The sequence below is a fragment of the Pteropus vampyrus genome, unplaced genomic scaffold, assembly GCF_000151845.1.
Source record: "Pteropus vampyrus isolate Shadow unplaced genomic scaffold, Pvam_2.0 Scaffold61, whole genome shotgun sequence".
Classification (NCBI taxonomy): Eukaryota; Metazoa; Chordata; class Mammalia; order Chiroptera; family Pteropodidae; genus Pteropus; species Pteropus vampyrus.
The window spans coordinates 2,813,918-2,832,858 of record NW_011888842.1 but is presented as its reverse complement, the minus strand read 5'-3'; the positions used below and the strand labels follow the sequence as shown (position 1 = coordinate 2,832,858).

Genomic DNA, 18,941 nt, shown 5'->3' with positions numbered 1-18,941 from the left:
CATCCTGGTTCCCCCACTTTTAGAATATTTTTCCTTATTTTGAGTCAAATATTTTTCTACATTATGGGGTAAACTCTATGGGACCAGGGTCTGGATAAACTTTCAGCATTGCACCAACAGCTCCTAGTATAGTACTTGATACATAATAGACATATAGTAAATATGTTTTTAATGAAAATAAATGAATGGCTGAGTGAAAAACGAATGAGTAGCCAACTTGCACTGGTACGCTTACATGGTGTTTTCACATACACTGGCTCCCTTAATCCTCTCAAGGGGTCTATGCTGGTTTCAATGTTTATCTTCATTTACAGATAAGGAAACTGAGGCTCAGAAAGGGTAGGTACCACCCTCTGAAACCTCACAGGGCTAACAAATGTCAGAGCCAGGGCTGGAATCCCTTTTCCAGCTGCCTCGCCACCACTCATTTATCACGCAGCCATCATTTATCTGAGGGTGTCCTGCAAAGACAGCCCCAGCCAGGGCTGTGCTGGGCTTCCAGGAACAGAGCGAGCTGCAGGCCCCATCTCTGCTGGAGATGAGCCCAGCTCACAGGGGGCTCTTCGTGGGTCATTAGGCAGCTTCAGTCAGCAGTGATGCTAAGGGCCCAGAGAGAATTCACAAACAATTCAACTCTCTCTGTCTATTTCTCTCTAATCTAAGAAGAAAAAAAAAAAAGAGTCATTCCAGATGTGCCTCACAATTCACCAGGCAGATGCCGTGAAAGCAGCATGAGTTCGTACCATTACACAGCCAGTCAATGTGCTCAGTGCCTTCTCTGGTCAACAGGGTCATGTTACTCCTAGCATTTCTGAGTATAATGGTTCCAGGCCATAAATTCAAGTCCTGGGAGGAGGAGAAGCCCTCGAGGAATGTGGCTTCTCCTTGGACTATGAGTTTCTTTTCGTTTTTAACTTCATCTCCCAATTTTCCCATTTGGGGGAGCACTGTTAAATCTCTGGATCTTCTGCTTTCCAACCCCAAAACAATTTAGTTTGGAAAAGTATAACACATATGAAGGTAGAGAAAACAATGTAATAGACCTCTGTGTACCTACCCCCTTCTAGTTTTAACCATGATCATCAACTCACACCAAGGCTGCATCACCTGCTCTCACACTTTAAATATTATGTAGTTTTATTGTAAATGTGAAAGTTTGTATTTCTAAAAGATAACTCCAGGAATATCCTTCATACCATTACCATGTTCTCCAAATTAACAATTCTTCTATACCATACTTTGCAAGAGCTTGTGTTTGAATAGACTCAATAACAGCTTGCTCACTAAGCAGCCTGTTTTCTCACTAATGGAACATCCTTCTTTTATTTTGTGTCAAGTATTTTCCTATTGAGTCAAATATTTACTGTTTTTGTTGTCTCTAGTTCCACCTATCAATACTATACTGTAAGAGTCTTATCTATTGACTTACTAGACAGAGGACAGAATTAGGGGTAGAATCCAAATCTTTTGCTACTAGACTTTTGGATTTGTCCTGGGTCACAATAGTCTCTATCTTTAGTGCACGTAGTGGGTATTCAAAACATAACTTTCATGTAGCTAAAGGAAACTGAAGCTTAGGAGGAGAAACCTCTTGTTAAAGTCACACAGCCAATAATGGAAACAGGATTTAAACACATGCTTTTCTGGTTTCATAGCCTGTGTTCCCAACATATAAACTATAGAGACTAACTACCTCATCATTGGTTCTTCCCTGTACACTGTGACACAGGCAAGCCATTCTATCAAGTAACCTTTCTTGGATTTGAGAGTCCCTCCTGTCACTACCTTTTTGTTTACCTTCCCTCGGGTAAAACTTCTTGCTTTGTCCTCACCTCTTAGTCACTTCCCAGCCTCTTGGAAGCTGGGTTCTGTCCCATCACCTGTTAACTCAATTCAAAACCCTTCTTACACCCCTTTTTTTAGACTATCAATCTACTCTTAAAAGAGCTTGGGTTTGGCCCCTTTAATTTTAGCTTGCCCAACCTGAATCTTTTCCAGAAAATATTGCTTCCCTTTGAATAATCAGGTGAAATACCAGGACATGGAAACATGGCAGCTGCTCGAAGGTGGGCAGGTTCACACTGCGGAGGCTCTGACCATCCCTCCGAAGGGCTTCTCCCATCGTTGCTGTTTCTCAAAAGTGCAGATACTCATTTCGCATCGAGTTGGAGAAAAAGGAGATATAGATGTATTCTAGTAGGTAGCGACACTGTTGTACAGTGAGTTCTCACTTAATGCTGTCAATAGGTTCTGTGACGTTAAACAAAACGACGTGTGACGAAACCCATTTTACCATAGACTAACTGATATAAACAAACATCTATGGCATCTCACCAATGTTATAATGAAACAACATTGAATGAAATGACATTATTTGAGGACCTGCTACATATACATACTTACGTATATTTATATAGATATACATAGGTTTATTTACTTTTTTATTTTAAGGAGGTTATTAGTTACATTCAAGATAAACAGACTTGTTAGTGAGATTTTGAAATTTTAGAGTTTTAGTGAGATGTCCTTTACAGGGCCCAAGTTTTGAAGCCACCCAGGTATAGATTTGAATTCCGGATTTTATGCTTACTTGTTGGATGGCATTACACAGGAGACTTAGCCTACCTGAGCTCTATTTTCTTATCTGTGTGATAAAAATAATACAAAAGGCCTGCTTCCTAGGATAGTTCTGGATGTTATATAAGATGACAGTTGCAAAGAAAAGAAGGTACGAGAATTAGAACTAGACTTACATTCTGATTTTGCCACACACTATGGAGATATAACTTAATTACTCATAATCTCAATGAGAATAACATAAGGATGACTTAACTGATAGAGTTTCTGTTAGGTTGAATAAGATAGTGTATAAAAAGCACTTAACCATGCCTAATGTGATTAAAAACTCGATCAGTATTAGTTGCAGTTTGTTTCCTCTTCATCTTTTTTATCTTCTTTCTTTTTCTCTTCTTCCTTTTCTCTTCTGCTTCTGGTCTTGCTTCTGATTAAAGCATCTAGCACAGAGTAGGTGTACCATAAATAGTAATTGCCTTATCCTCAGGCATCCATTGATTAAAAACCCAGAAGGGTAGTCAGGTCACAGAAACTAGGAAAAGCATACTTTCTCAAAGGCAAGAATCATGTATCTGACAGTTGATTCTAAAAATCTTTCCCCATTGGAAAAAATATTAAAAAGAATAAAAATAATTACAAACATAGATGTGTCTAGAATTACGTTTGCCTGTAAATAATTGTAAATAACAACTCTTTTGTGTTCATCAATTTGCTTCCATCTAGAAAATATCGAAGTTCAGGGCTTTATCGATAGTCATTTAATTATCAAATATATGGATATGTGTGGATACATACACAGATCTGGCATTATTTTAGGTACTTTGTAAATGATCCTTCTAACATTCCTTATTGATGTAGGTATTAATAAATCTCCATTTTACACATGTGGAATGTGAAACAAAGAATTGAAGTCATTTCTACCGGTTTGCTCAGGGATGGCTCTAAGTTTTGGACCAGGGGTTTGATTGCAGATACCATACTCTTACTCTCCGTGCTCTGCCATCCCGCCAGCATGGGTGACATCCTTCGCTGGGTTACGGGATCTACACTTCTCAGTGTCCAGCTTGCCATGATGGAGACGTGGCCACAATGAACCTGGTAGAAATCTCCCATTTCACAACCTCCTCAACGCAATCGCCAAGGCTCCCTTTCAGTGGCAAAGATAAGCTCACTCTGGGTCTAGACTAAGCATGTCCCCTCGTGTCCTCCAACCTTTCTTTTCCTGCCACTACCCCTGGGCTCAATCATGCAAGCCCCACCAGCTGGAGAGACTGCCTCCCTCAGATGCCTCCTAAGGGAACATGGGTGTACTGGAAAACTGAGGTCACCAGTGGCCACAAAAGGGAAATTTTGTCGTCCTTTACTCAGGAACTCACCATTAACTTAAGCTAGCTAGCATTTAGTGACATTAAGTCCACAATCTTGGACAAATCCTCCACTTGAAATCTTCCCACCCGCCTCTCATCTCCAGATGTTCTTACCACAGGGGAGGGGAGTTGCTATCTGTCAAAGGACAACAGGCCTTAAAAGACAGGTCTCATCTGTTGGGTAGGGCGGGGATTGCTGGCTAAAGTCTCCCTTAGGAAAAGTGTGTGAATTTCATCCAGATTTCCCCTTCCAGGACTGAGTGGGCCAGGAACAACGCCTTGTAGGAGACAGGCTGAGAGGAGGAGCTCTTCTCTGAAGAACTTGGATTTGTGCAAGACTAAGAAGCCCTTGGCAGTTCATGGTCACAGGGCAAGATGCCTCGGGAAGATGACTCACAATTAGATGGATGAGGCTACTGATATGGCTGTGTCTTCTCCCTTGAGTTATAACTAATGTTTCCTGTTGCTCATAATTGGTCTGCTATTCATCACTTTCACAATTGCTATCAGCTCAGTGACAGGCAGGGCAAATGATCTGGAGATAGTTTGGAACAATGAAAGCACAATCTACTGTCCTCAAGACTGAGCAGGTCTACTAGGATAACATGGATTAGACACCCTAAGAGCTCCCAGTCTTCTATTTCTCAGAATTTACCACTCATTAATGCAACACTCATTCAAGCAACAAACATTTATGGAGTACTTACTCTGGGTCAGGCCTTGTGCAAGGAGCTTGTGATAAAATAAGGCAAAGAAATCTAAGTTCAGTGGAGAGGATGGACGTTCGAATAGATAATTCAAGGAAATGTTTTAGTTTACTAACAGATGTATCTTCCAAGGTGCAATGGGGACCTTCAGTTCTTCTGAGAAATCAGAAAAGGGCTTCCAAAAAAGATTGCAGTTGTAGCGGGCCTTGATGAATGAGTATGATTTGATCAAAGGCAGAATGCAGAAAAAGCATTTTAGGCTGAGGGAAACCACATTCAAAGACACAGTGGCATAAAAGTCTGTTGTCTGTCTGGTCCTTGATAAGTGGTTCAGTGTAGCTGGTATGTAGGACTGGGGCAGACAGTGGTAGTGGGACATTATGGCTAGAGGGATTGTTTGGCACCACTGTGTTAAGGGCCCTGTGTGCCAGGCTGAGAAGCAGAATTTTTATACTTGTTGTAGTCAAAGCTTTTTAGTGGTAGAAAACAGAAACCCACTGAAACTTCCCAAACAAAAAAGAGATTATTATATGATATAGTGATTTTTCATGTAACTCAAGAACAGAACATAGCTGGGAGCCACTCTTAGCAATAATCCTGGAGCCTGTCATCTCTGCTTCTTCCTGGACTTAAGCTAGCTAGTTAGCATGCACTCAAGTGCACTCACGTGTACTCGCTCGCTCTCCTTCCCTCCCTCTCTCCCTCCCTCCCCAACCCCTCTCTGTTTCTGACTCTATCTCTGTCTCTCCCCAACCCACTTCCTTGCTCCCTTCCTCCCTCCCCTTTTTTGGTCTCCGTGCGTGTTGCTCAACAGAATAGGCCCACCCTAGCCAAGTCCAGCTTTGCATCTCATACAACTTGAAGTTTTCAGAGATGCCAATGAACACATGAATCTAAACTTCCAGAAAAATATCTGATTGGTCCAGTCTGGGTCAAGTAATCAATTCTGGTCTCTCTCTTCTTGGCCAAAGCAACAGTGTTATTTAGCTCCAATATAACCTCCAACTGTCTCTTATATCTCATACCCTAAAAGTATCTATTAAAATCCTGTGGGTTTTATTCTCAAACTGGAGTTCCCTAACCCAGGGAGATATACAGTGATGTGCTAGAATGTGCCCAAAGCCACAGGGGAAAGCGATCAGAGATTCTAGTAACAGTACATAAGAATCACCTGGGAGTGTGTCACATCACAGATTCTGCAGCATGTCTCCCAGGATTCTGATTCACTGGTGTGTTTGGCCTGGGAATCTGAATTTCTAACAAGAGCTTCCAATCATTAATGAGGCAAGAGGTCCAGGGATCACACTGTGATAAACGTTTTTGAGCGGGGGAGGGGAACCCTATTGTTTTAATATTAAAAATCAACCCAAGTCTATTGTGGAGTAGAATATACAATTTCCATAAATACTTAAGAAAGAGACTTCAAAGAAATTTCGCACTTGTCCCTTCCGATATTTGGGATACTTTGTATGAAAGCTTGAAAACCTTTCCATTTTTAACTAGAGGATGTCAGAGATTTTTAAGTAAAGGTCTTTGGCCCTTGAATCTCCTGGGCTGTTCTCAGGAGTGAAGTCAGCATCTGGTAGGAGCGTAACAGAGGTTAAGAGCACAGAATTATCCTGAGGCTCCGGGTAGAAGAGAAATCTCCCATGCTAAGGCCAACACAGGGTGAAGGAACAGAGGGAAATATGACAGAATTAGGCTTCTTAACATTAATTAACTTATGATAGACCAATTGATTAATCAGTCAGTGAACCCCTACTCTATGTCAGGCACAGGGATTAAATAGTAAACAAAACAGGGCCCCAACCTTAACTTGTACACAGTCTATTAGAAGAGACAGATAAGCCTTGAAATAGACATTAAAATAATCACAGTAAAATACGTTTTATTACAATGAAAAGCGGGGAAGATGTGTTACAAAGGAAGGAGTCTGTCCCAGCTTTATTGGGTTAGGGAATGCTGTCTGCAGGAGGTAGTCTCCCAGCTGAGAGCTGATGGATTAGTCCATGGGGGACTAATTATTGCATGGGGGATAAAGGCCAAAGACCTTTACTTAAAAGTCTCTGACATCCTCTAGTTAAAAATGGAAAGGTTTTCAAGCTTTCATCCAAAGTATCCCAAATTATTGCATGGAGGAAGAGTGTTCCAAGGAGAAGAAAGAGCATGTAAAAAGCTAGAGATGAGAGAATATGGCTGGAGAACAGAGTATAAAATGGGTGTTGGAAAGGGGTGATGCTAGAGGGAGAAGCAGAGGCCAGAGATTTGGGGGGGGCTGACATCAGTACAAAGTGAGGACCTATAGCTATCGAGTGAGGAGTGGCAGAAGCCTGTGGACAGATAGGCCGATCACGGTAGACACAGGCCATTAGGGTGACCTGGATTATGGTCTGAAAGCCAGAGCAATTACCCCGAGCTGAATGCCGGGAGAAGATTGAGCAGGAGTTGGGGCAGCATCAGCGGGAGCTGCACATACTTCTTGCACAGTCATGGTGTTGCCAGAAGGTCAAGGCCTCAGAAATAAGAACATTCAACACCCTTGTTTTATGGATGAGATAACTAAGTCCCAGAGGGGAAGACTGACTGGGCCAACACTGCACAGTTACTGGCAGAGCTGGGATGAGCACTCTCATCCTGAGTAGCCCTTGGCTGGCAGACGACTTTGCATCCAGCCTGGAATCTAGATGAACACAACTTGGAGAAGACTGCAGAGAGCCAGACCCCCAGATGCCAAATGGGAAAACAGAGTTCATGAACGAGTATGTTTAGGAAATGCTGCACTTTGTGCATTACCTTCTTAGGGCTTACCAGTGCCATTTAGCATGTGAATGGCTTTGGGCGTTCTATGTACAGCAGTCTATTCGGTTTTGTTTGATCCAGTCTTTTCCAAATGTATTTGACCACAGAGATAACCTCCCCCAGCGTCACCCCCCAATTTTCTTGAATTCAAAATCAGTTACTATCCTGTTCAACTTCTGTTCCTGAAAACACAGTTTGGAGAGTTGTTCTGGACAGTAAGGACTTGGGACTGACCAGAACAAGGTTAACCAGTCACCCTGTCTCCTCCTGAGGGTATGTCATGAACCTCTACGCCTGCCTGTCTTTGGTATTTAGGAAAAAACGGCCTGAGGCAGGGAAGAAGATTCAGTCTTTGGAAGCAGACACATTTTTTAATACCAACTTTAGATCATCCTAGATTTGTGACATAGTCCAAGTCACATGATCGTACGAGCGCCAAACTTTCTAAAATTTTAAACTTTTTCAAAGATTTCATGGGGGCAGTGCAACCTAATATACGGGCTTACTATGAAGATTAAATTAGCTCATAGTGGTGAAGCAGTTAGGCTTTGGAATTCGAAGAACTTGAGTTCGAATTCTGCTCTGTCAAATAGTAGCCTTGGAACATAGGAGAAGAACGCAAACTCCCTGGAGTCACAGTCTCGTCCTTTGCATAACGGGAGTGATAGGAGTATCCAGCCCCTGCTGTTGTCGTGTGAATGAAATGACTCTCTTTATGGCAAACATTGAGCACTGTGTCTGGCAGATAGATATGCTCAGAAATGCTCACTGTTATTTTTAATGCATTAATACCTAGCACTTCATCCTCTACATGAGATGGATGGGAGCTGAAATATGGAGTGAACTGACAAGAAAAATAACTTTTTGCCTGAGGATGATATAACCTTATCATCTTGTATCTGTACATCTTATGAAACAGACAGGTGACAGACCCCCACACAGAAGCTTCTCAGTGGGTTGTATACTTATTTCTCTAATATTTTTTCATTAGCAGAGGTAAGTGTGGCAAGAGGGGGTTAGCTGGCTCTAAATGTCTTCCCCTGTCACCCAGATTAACAAGCTGTTCTGTCAGGCCCTCATCATTCAGGGGAGAATGGCTTGAAAAGCTAAGTTCATCCTGACAGGGGAAATTAGGTGTCGTTTATGTGATTTATAGAGCCATAGATTAAGCTGTACCATTTCTCAGATAAGAAATGGGTCTCTGCCAGGTAGTGTCCCTTCAGTGTATGGCCTTGTGAATGGGGTGGGGAGTAGGGTAGGGATTTGCCTTAAAGGCTGAAAATGAGGGTGCGTGGAGAAAGGATGGTCAGGGGTAAAGCTTGAGCTTGGAGTGAGACTCTGCTCCACTGTATCTAGGATGGGAAGTTTTATCTGGGGGACCCTAGGCCAGTATCTTCTCTTCTCTGACCCTGCTCTTGCTCATGTGTAAGGAGGACTGTGTTTAGTAAGAGCTGCTGCCACACAGGTCACTGAGAGGCTCATAGGAGCTAATGTGACAGATGCCCTAGCACCAGGCCTAGAATAAGGAAATGTTAATAGATTTCTCTTGTCTTCATCCCACCTCCTCTGTTCCTTCAAAAACCATCAATGGCATGCTTGCCATCCGTGTGACCTCCTCTACAGAAAGCATGTTAGCTGGCAGGAGTTTTTAAAAATAGGCTTTGTTTTTTTAGAGCAGTATCAGGTTCCCAGAAAATTTGAGTTGTTTGTTTGTTTTTGTTAAAGTATAGTTGGCATATAATATTAGTTTCGAATGAAGAAAGAAAAAGTCTGCTTCCTGGGTTAGAAGCCACCACTCTCCACTGACTCTCGGCTGCCATTTGTTTTCCAAAAATAATGTATCGAAGTGATCAATCCCATTTATTAAAAAAGAAAAACATTGAGTGTAAAGTCCAGAGTTCTCATGTATTCCCTGTATTCCCCCCACCCAACACACACAGAGCTTCCTCCACCATCAGCATCCCATCCCACCCCAGAGCTTGTTACAATACAAGCACCGACACCAACACATCATTATCACCCAAAGTCCGTAGTTTACATGACGATTCTCTCTTGGTATGCATTCTATGAGTTTTGGCAAATGTATAGTGACATGTATCTACCATGAGAGTTATCACACAGAATAGGTAATTGCCTTAAAATCCTCTGTGCTCCCCACCGTTCATCCCCCCCCCCCCGCCATCCCTCTAACCCTGCCAACCACTGTTTCTTTTACTGTCTCCATACTTCTGCTGGCATTTTTAAAGGATTCCAGGTAGTATATCTAGGATAGGAAGTTTTAAAGGGGATGGTAAAATTGTGGGCAGTTTTGAAAAAAAGAAAAATCCAGGACACATCAGAAAACGATCAGAACCAGTAGTACTCTGATGTCCAAGTTGAAGAAATTACAGGTGACAATAAGGCTTAGGGTAAGGGACTTGCTGAGGTCACGCAGCAAGGTAGTCAGAAAATGTTAGATTTCCCTGGGATTCTTAGTCCTTCAACTCTTTTCATACTCTATATCCTCTTCTTGTAGGATTTTACTCACTCCTGTGGCTCCTTTTACATTGAACCATATGAAGTTTCTGACATTTGACCTACAAAAATGACAATTACCTATGGTATTTTCATTGGTTTATTCCCATCAGTACAGTGAAAATTTTATATATATGCTAAAGATGGGGGGGGGAGGGGGAATCCAGAGTGTAAATAATATTTTTTTTAATGGATTGTCTCCATCAGAGTGTTTACTCGGAGATTTTATATTTCAGAGCATAGGCTCTGGAGCCAGACTTCCTGGGTTCAAATCTTGGCCGTGCCACTTACTAGCTCTATGACCTTGAGTACAAATGTAAAATTGACATGATACCCATACCTACCTCACAGGTTGTTGAGAAAATTAAAGGAGCGAATATGTCTAAAGTATTTTGAGTTGCTGTGTGAAATAATACACATACAGCATTTAAAACTAGCTTGTAGTAAGCACTCAATAAATGGTAAGCAATATTACTAATATCCTCTAGTTACAATATTGCTCATGACAGGAATGAATGGGCTGCAGGCTCTAATGACATTAGTTCAAGGTCTTGTTCTACCACTTTTTAACTGGATGACTTTGAAAAGGCTATTTCACCTTCCAAACCTCAATTTCCACATCTATAAAATGGGCATGGTATCAGTAGGATCTGCCTCATAAGGCTTTTGGCAGGATTAAATGAGGTAATGCATATTAAAGTACTTAGTGCTTTCAGTCAACCTTGTTATTGTGTGTGTTTTCTGTCCAATGGCAGAGCAAATTATAGCTCAAACCCAGGCCCAAAGGTAAGGTAGCCTCGTGCAGGTAAGGTAGCCTCATGCAGTGAATGTTAGTTAAAATGAAAAACTCGGTTTATATTCTGCCAGACTCTTATGGTATAAACGTGGACAAGTCTCTTCCCCTCCTTGGGCCTCCTTAGTCTGTGAAGTCGTGAGGGCCAATGTCACCTTTCAGTAGTACTCTTCTAGATCTGAAATGCCAGGGACCTGTGACAATGAGTATACATTCATGCACTTCAGAGCCCCGCAGTTCCTGGGATATGCATGGAGCTTGAGGTTTCTGCTTCCTTTTGCTCAGCTGCTCCTCCAAGCAATCTTTCAGGGTTTTTCCGAGGTGGATTACCTGCTGGTACAGTTGTTTATTGTTATGCAATCACTGAAATCCCATTAATGCAACAATGATCATTTTATTACTCTCTCTGATGTTTCTTGGGGTCGACTGGGCTGAGCTGGGCAGTTCTTAGCTCTCTCGTATGATTGCAGTCAGCTTGTGGTTATGGCTGGAGCCATCTCAAAGGCTTCCGCTCACATGTCCAGCAGGTGACCTGGCTGTTGGCTGGAACCGCAACTGGGTCTATAGCTTGAATATCTACATGTGGCCTCTCCATGTGGCCTGGGCTGCCTCACAGCATGGTGCTTAGGTTCGAAGAACAAGCATCCCAAGAGACACATGCAAGTTGCCAGTGTCTTAAGGCCTGGACCCAGAAATTGAAGTGGCTGCACTTCTTTGGGTCAAGTAATCACAGAGCCCAGACTCAAGAGGAAGGAACCTAGATCCCACATCGTGATGAGGGAAATGTCAAAGATATTTAGGGTTATGTTTTAAAGTCACCACACCTGCCTTTGTGTCCTGTTTACAACGAAGAAAACTTATTAATTACTTACTAATTACTTATTAATTACCAATTAACATTACCTACTTCTTGCCTCAAATGTATTTTTACACATGTTGCTTAATTTTGTAGTCATCAGTTTGTAACAAGATGACTAGTTAATCTCCTCTCTGTCAGGGCACATGGGCATTTCTTATTCTATTCCCAAAGAATGAGGGCTCCAGCCCCTGGTCTCCAGCTCCTGTAACTGCAAGGGACATGAGTGATTGGCATCTCCTGCAGCCACTACTATGGGGTGCGCTGATGACTGAATGATAGATGGCCCAGGCAGGTCCTGTCCCTCGGGTCTGGGCTGGACTAGAAACCACCATTTCTGCTTCTGCGCAAGCACTGCTCTGATGCCCTCTTCAGTCCTTTCTGTGCTTATCGATCCTAGGCCCTCCTGACCAATCAAACACGTGGTCAGCATGGGCTCAGGAATTAGTCTCCCTAGAAACCTGGGGTGTCAACCACTGTCCCTTCCTCCCATCTCTATCTAGGGCCCCGGGAGCTTCTTATTTTAGACCTTCAAGTATTTCCTAAGCAAAAAACTATCAACCCTCTCTCCCCTGAGCAGCAATCTGAAATGTTTTCAAAAGGAATTCTACCTCCATTCTCCAGCCCAAACCCCACTTCAGTGGCTTCAAGAAAACTTAGTCTCTTTATGGTGACCAATTGCATTTCTATCATCACTTTTGCTAGAAGAGTAAAACAACGGCAAGTATACTCTACAAGTTTAATCCCTGGTAGTGCATTCTATTATGTAACTTAACATAATTACATAATAGTTTTGGGGCCCTACTATGTGCTGAGTCTTTTGCCTTGAGCTGAGGACACAGAGATGACTCAATATATTACCATGGCCTACAGGAGTTCACAGTATGATAAGCAAGAAGGACATAGAAACAAGCAAATTGCAAGATGAGAAATATGAAAAAATGCAATGAGAGGAGGAGGAGACAAAAATCATGTGGCCGGGTCCTGGTGGACAGAGAGTTTCCTGATGTTTGGCAAAGAGAAATAAGTGGGAGGTGGGCATGTTAGACCAAAAGCAGAGCACGGGGAAAGGCTTGATATGAAATGATGCACTATTGCAAGAAGATGGCGTGTGCTGGGTCATAGAGTGGGAACAACGAGGAGAAGACGGGAGAAGAGCCACAGGTTGAACAACAAGGGACTTCGAAAGTCAGGTGAAGAATTCAAGGTGGTGGACTCTGAAGGGGTCTGAGCGAGGGAGTGGATGGAATAAGCAGTGATGTTGTAGAAAGCTGTGAGAGGAGGTGCTAGAAAGGTGACATCCAGTCGGAAGGCCAATCCAAAGGCCTTTGACTGGTGACAGTTGCCTGGAGAACCTGCATTGCTAACCTGCAGCAGGAAGACAGTGCTGGGACCAGGGAGGAGAAGTTGGTTTTAAGACACGTTTCGAGGTAAAGGGAGGATACCAGGTTAACCCTCAGATTTTCGCTGGAAGCACCAGCACATCAGTGGGGATGCTGTTCACCAGCAGGGGAGATAGACATGATCTTGGGAAAGAAGGGATCACACGCACACGCATGCGCACACACACATTTTCTTTGTTTTTATTATTTTTATATTGGTTTGTTTCATTCAGCATTTCATGTGAACTTTTAATTGGATTCAATATTGACTGACTTAGGTTACCTGCTAGGGACTAGATTAGGCACTAAAAGGGAGCCAGGGATAAACAAGTGGAAATCATTTTGTCTCTAGAAGGCCTTCCCCTCTCCTCAGTTGCTGTGGTTTGGGCAACCACAAGACCAGTCTTAGTACCGGTGGAGATAACAAAAGCCTTTGAGCTTTGAATGAGGACTTCAGGCCATCATCAGACCAGAACCATCTCAATATCAAAAGTAGCAGACTGAGTGTTAGCCCCTGAGTATAATTTTTTAGTGTAAAATAAATAGTTGTTATTTAAATACAGAGCATGGGATTTAATTCATAAGCTTAGTGACGTTCTGTATAGATGGCCCCAGGCATCTTAATCAAACATGGAATATTTATTTAAAGTTTAAGATTCCAAAGACATTATCAAAAAGTTCAGTGCTGAAAAGTCCCCTTACTCTGTATCCCAGCAGTCTCCTGTGTGTGTTAGTTCATAGCACATGAACCATATGAATCATAATCGTGTTTGTCTTCACCGTGAAACTATGGGTCCTTTGAAGTTAGCGGCCGGGCCTTGTTCATCTCCTTTCTCAGCATCTAGTCAGCACATGGTCTGGAGTGAATGTTTACTGAACTTAATTAAAGCTTCAAAAATATATCTTCTGTGTCCTCATTTTGCAGATGGAGAAATCGAGGCTTAAAGAGAGGAATAACTTATGCGAGGTCAAATATGAAAGTAACAACAGAGAAAAAAAAAATCCTAGTTTATTTAGATTGCTTAACATTTTTGTGGCTGCTTTCTCCTGCCCAGCTTGGTTTGCTAGCTAATTAGCCAGAAGTTGGAAGTATTTACAAGCAGTAGAAATGCAAACCTCCTTTGTCATGAAAACCAATGGCCATGCAAATGTAGCCCTTAGCTCTGTATTAAGTACAGGATTTGTTTCTTAACTCCCTTCACTTACTCAAAAGCCAGGAGTCGACAATGCCTCCAGTGTAAGGTTTCGTTTCCCTCTGAGAACACACACAGACACACACGAACAACACATAAGCACGTGATTCCAGCAGAGCAGCTGAAAAGGATGTTGTGGATGAAGTCTTGGCATTTGTTGTTCCTGTGCGGCCTGGGAAAGTCAAAGGTGCCAGGATTCAGATGGACTTTAGTTCACATTCCCCCTCCTCCATGCTCATCTGTGAATGGGCATAGGACACCCATCTCAAAGGATAATTTTGAGGATTAAATAGAGGAATGGAGTCATTTCATCACAAAGTTGCTCTCTACCACCTTGGAGCAGCCAGCAGGTCTTTCTAAGCCACTGTATCTGCATCTGTAAGTTAAAGTGGATTAGATTAGATGATTTATAGAGGCCCGCGAAGCTGCAACACTCTATGATTCTCCTCCCCTGAGATCTAATTGGATTCGGATGGAATGTTGCAAGGACCGAAGACTTAAGGAGAGAGTGATCCTGCGCTGACACAGCGCTGGCCTCTGCTGCCTTGCTAGGGCTCCCCGTTTGATGTAGGCCTTTTATCAGGGTGAGTTCGTGTTCTATCCAGGGTTTGCCTGGCCAGAGCACCAGTCCCCATTCTGTTCCTCAGGGTCTGGCTGGGAAAGAGCCAGTGGATGTGGAGTCTAACAGACAGGATTTCTTCCCAAGAGCTGCTTGGATGGTGAAACTCAAAAAGTCCAGAGAGATTTTCTGTTTTGTTTTCCACGAGTTCAAGTGACTGTTGATTACAACACACACACGCACGCACGCACACACACACACACACACACACACACACACAGAGGCATGCAAAAACAAAAACACGTACACAAACAAAACAGGATGTTCTCTTTCCTCCTCTTGCTGGAATTCAAGTCAATGCTTTGCCATCTGTGTCACTTTCACCCACAGCCCTGGATTTCACCATTATGGTAATTAAGCCCTTAGTGCTGGCTGGGGATGTTACAGAATCTTGAGTCATGAGTAGTTGTGCACATTAATTTCAGTAAGGAGGGACCTGTAAATGGAGGGAGAAAAAGGTCTGTCTGTTCGTCAGCATGACTTCATGCCATCCCATCTGGTTTCCATCATGAGAGTGCCCCCTCTGATGCTGATAGGAGAACAGACATCAGTTCCCAGCATAGGTTCTGACCTGTAGTAGGAATAGTGCTATTACTATGTGCCAGACCCTGGCTCACATACTTTATATGCAAACATCGAGTGGGATATATTTATACTAAAAAAAAAAAAAGAAATTGTTGTTTATCTGAAATTCAAATTTAAGTGGGCATCTTATTTTTATTTACTAAATCTGGCATCCCTACTTGGGATTAACCCACTGCCCTGCATGGTTAAATAGAGAAGATCTGAGTTTGGGAGACAGAGAGATCTGGGTTGGGATTCTGCTTCCACCATGTACTTGCTGTGTGATCTTGGGAAAATTGCTTCACTGCTCTGATTCCTAGTTCGCTCACCTATAAATAAGGATCATAATATCTATATCTCAGTGCTGTTGTGGGGATGACATTTTTTAATGCCCTCGAAGTACCTTATACTCTGTAATTAGGTGCTTAATCTGTTGCCTTTCATCATAATTTGTTATTTTTTGGGGTCACTGCTCTCAATGCAGGATAATTTAGATCATTTGTTCATACCCTAGAAAAGGATGTGGGTAAGAACATACGACAGGAATAATTAGAGCCTCCTTTTCAGAAGCACTGGGAGAAATATGATGGAGGCCTACACGGTAGGATTCCTGTGCACGCCTTGTCCTTCTAGATCTGTGTTCTGGGTACCTAAGGAGGCGGACCCCAGACCTGCCTTATACAAATGCTCTATCTGAGTCTGTGAAACCATACAGAATGGAGAAGTGGTACCTTGATAATCAGAGTTCCTTGGTTAGAGGCAGTGTGAAGCTTTTATTTAAAAAGTTCACAGAAAGTCGAAAGAAAGAAAGCAAAAGAAAACACATAGAGTCTGTTACCTGGCAAAGGTGTAAAAGACCAACATTCTCTGGAAGCCCTAAGTTTAAAAAAAAGAAAACTGTCAAACATTCGGAATCTCCAATACCTTGGAATATCAGTGTAAATGGAGTGACTAAAGCACGAAGCACATCCCTGCCTAAGCCTACTGTGTATCAGCGTTTCGCTGCCCGTTCATTTATTCAGTGAATGTTGACTGAATAACTGCACTCCGTCCCATGAGAACACTTCTATTAAACAAGGCATGCCCCACTCCCTTGGTGTTGGGTGAGACAGGCCCGGGCATGTGATGGTAGAGTGGTCTAGTGTGTAACGGTGTCCAGGAGAGGAGCGTGATCCCAGGCTGAAGAAAGTCAAGGTAGGGTTTCCAGAGAAAGGCATGTTTCATTTGACAGCAAACGAGTGAATTGGAGGACAAGGGAAGGGGGTGGGAGGATATTCTAGCAGAGAGGAAAGAGTATTAGGGAAAACGAAAAACCTGAGCACATTGCAATTAGATGGAACACCGATCATCATTTAGAGCAAAGGTCAGCAAACTATGATGCTCAGGCCAAATTTAGCCTGCTGCCTGTCTTTGTAAATAAAGTCCTATTAGAACACAACCATACCCATTTATTTGAGGTGTCGCTTATGTTGCTTTCATACTACAAAGGCAGAGTTAAGTAATTGCGGCAGAGACTACCTAGCCACAAAGCCCAGAATAGTTACTGTCTGGCCCTTTACAGAAGCAATTTGCTCTTTCTTGATTTAGAGCACACTTTATGTAAGCAGGAATTCAGTGTTGGTGGAAATGTTAGTGGTTGCAGGGAGGTGGATGATAGCATGCAAAGGAAAGTCAGGAGTGGTGAGCGATGAACCTGGGAAGGGGATCAGGAGCTAGAGTGAAGAGTTTCGACTTTATCCTGAGGGCAGTAGGGAGTTTCTAACCAGGGAAGTGAGGTCAGACTTCTTCACAAAGCAGTGTAGCAAGGCAGAGTCTGGAGGCAGACTGCCTTGATCAGGTCCCCGCTCCTTCACCTACTAGCTTTGAACCTCAGGCAAGTTACTTACCTCTTCTGTGCCTCAGTTTTCCAATTTGTGGAATGGGAAATAATAATTACGATAATTATAATGATGCGTTTCTATTGTTAATTATCATCATTATATCTTTTGTGTGGGGTGGTGAAGATGAAATCAGTTCATGCAGGTACAGTGCCAGGCCCAGAGGAGGTTCTCAGTGGATGCTGTTACTATCCTGTCTCAGCGATCGATCATTCCAGCTGCCGGGTTAGAGAATGGCTCAGAACGGGGGAATCTGGTGGTGGAGCCCTAGGGATTTGGGCACCAGGGGGGTGTCCTGTGCTGAGGACGGTTGCTCGGAAGCTTTGATCAGCCGCCGTCATGGCCATTGGAATCTTCACTGTCAGTCTCTCCACCATTATCGTCAGCATTTCTTCTGTCTTCCTTTGTTCCAGGCCTTCAGGAGTGCACTGATGAGCTCCTACTGGTGTTCAGGGAAAGGGGATGTGATCGATGACTGGTGCAGGTGTGACCTCAGCGCCTTCGATGCCAGTGGGCTCCCCAACTGCAGCCCCCTCCCGCAGCCAGTGTACGTATGTATGGCCCCTCCTCCTCTGGCCGCCCCTTCCCATGGACTCACACTCCAGTCATTGCAGTCCAGGCCCTAACCTGCTCCTGTGCCCAGGGTGTCTCCTCGGACCCCTGAAGTCTCTGGGGCCTGACTCCTTCTTTGAGAAAGCAGGGAGCTTTGGCAGAACAGACGCTGGTCCAGGGATAGAGACTGCTATTTCAGTGTGTGCTATTTTAATGATGTCACTTGGCCCATCATTATTTCCTTCACTCATCCATTTAGCAAAGGTTTACTGGGCACTGACCACTGCTTTGTCAGTTCCTGTGTTGGACACGGGGGCTACTGAGATAAAGGAAGTGTAGAACTTTCTCTAAGAAACTCCATTTTATTCATTCATTCAACAAATAATTGTTGAACACCTGCTATGTGTCAGACACTGGGGAATTCATCAATGAATAAGACAGGCACAGTCTGTGCACTTAGGGAGCTGACCATTTAGCGAAGGGGACAGATATCAAAGCAAAAACAGGAAAATAGGATACAGATTTTGAAAAATAATAAAAACATGAAAGAAAAACAAAGAGGTGCTAATGGAGGAAACGATGTGGGGATGCTTTAGTTGGAGGGGAGGGAGACAGTCAGGGACGCCTCTGGGAAGAGCCCTAGGTTAGAGTAGGAGTTAATCAAGCAACGAGCATGTTTCAGGGAAAGGAAGAACACGTGTGAAAGCTCTGGGGCAGGAAATCCACCATTTGAGGCAGTAAAAGGTCACCTTGAGTGGAGGAGTGTGAGTAATAAAGAGACTGGTGTAGGGAACACAGGCGAGCTGGGCAGGAGCCAGTACTGGAAAACCAGAGTCCCCTAACACTCCTTTGTGGGGAGAGAAGAATCACATTGTGAGATGGTCCTTAAAGAGACAGCATGGCGTGCTGGAAAGAGAAAGAGACTGGGCCAGGGACAAGCAAAGTTCCCATCACGGTTCTGTCCTCAGCTAGCTGTGTGACTTTGTACAAATCATTTCCCTTTTCCGGGTCTTACTTTCCCCGTCTCTCGAATGGGGAGACTGCACTCCCCTCTCTCTAAGGACTCTTCCAGTTCTAACCTTCAATCCTTTTGAGATATATATATCTAGATAGATAGATAGATATCTAGATAGATAGATAGATA

The 18,941-nt window shown here is 43.2% G+C and overlaps 1 protein-coding gene across 1 annotated transcript in view; it reads left to right on the top strand.

Annotated features, from left to right (window-relative positions):
* Positions 1-18,941, top strand: part of ASTN2 (astrotactin 2) — an 843,256-nt gene that overhangs the window by 672,739 nt on the left and 151,576 nt on the right. The window contains exon 18 of the mRNA XM_023531046.1: positions 17,659-17,792. Coding sequence (XP_023386814.1) covers positions 17,659-17,792 — 134 coding nt within the window. The remainder of the gene's footprint in view (positions 1-17,658; positions 17,793-18,941) is intronic.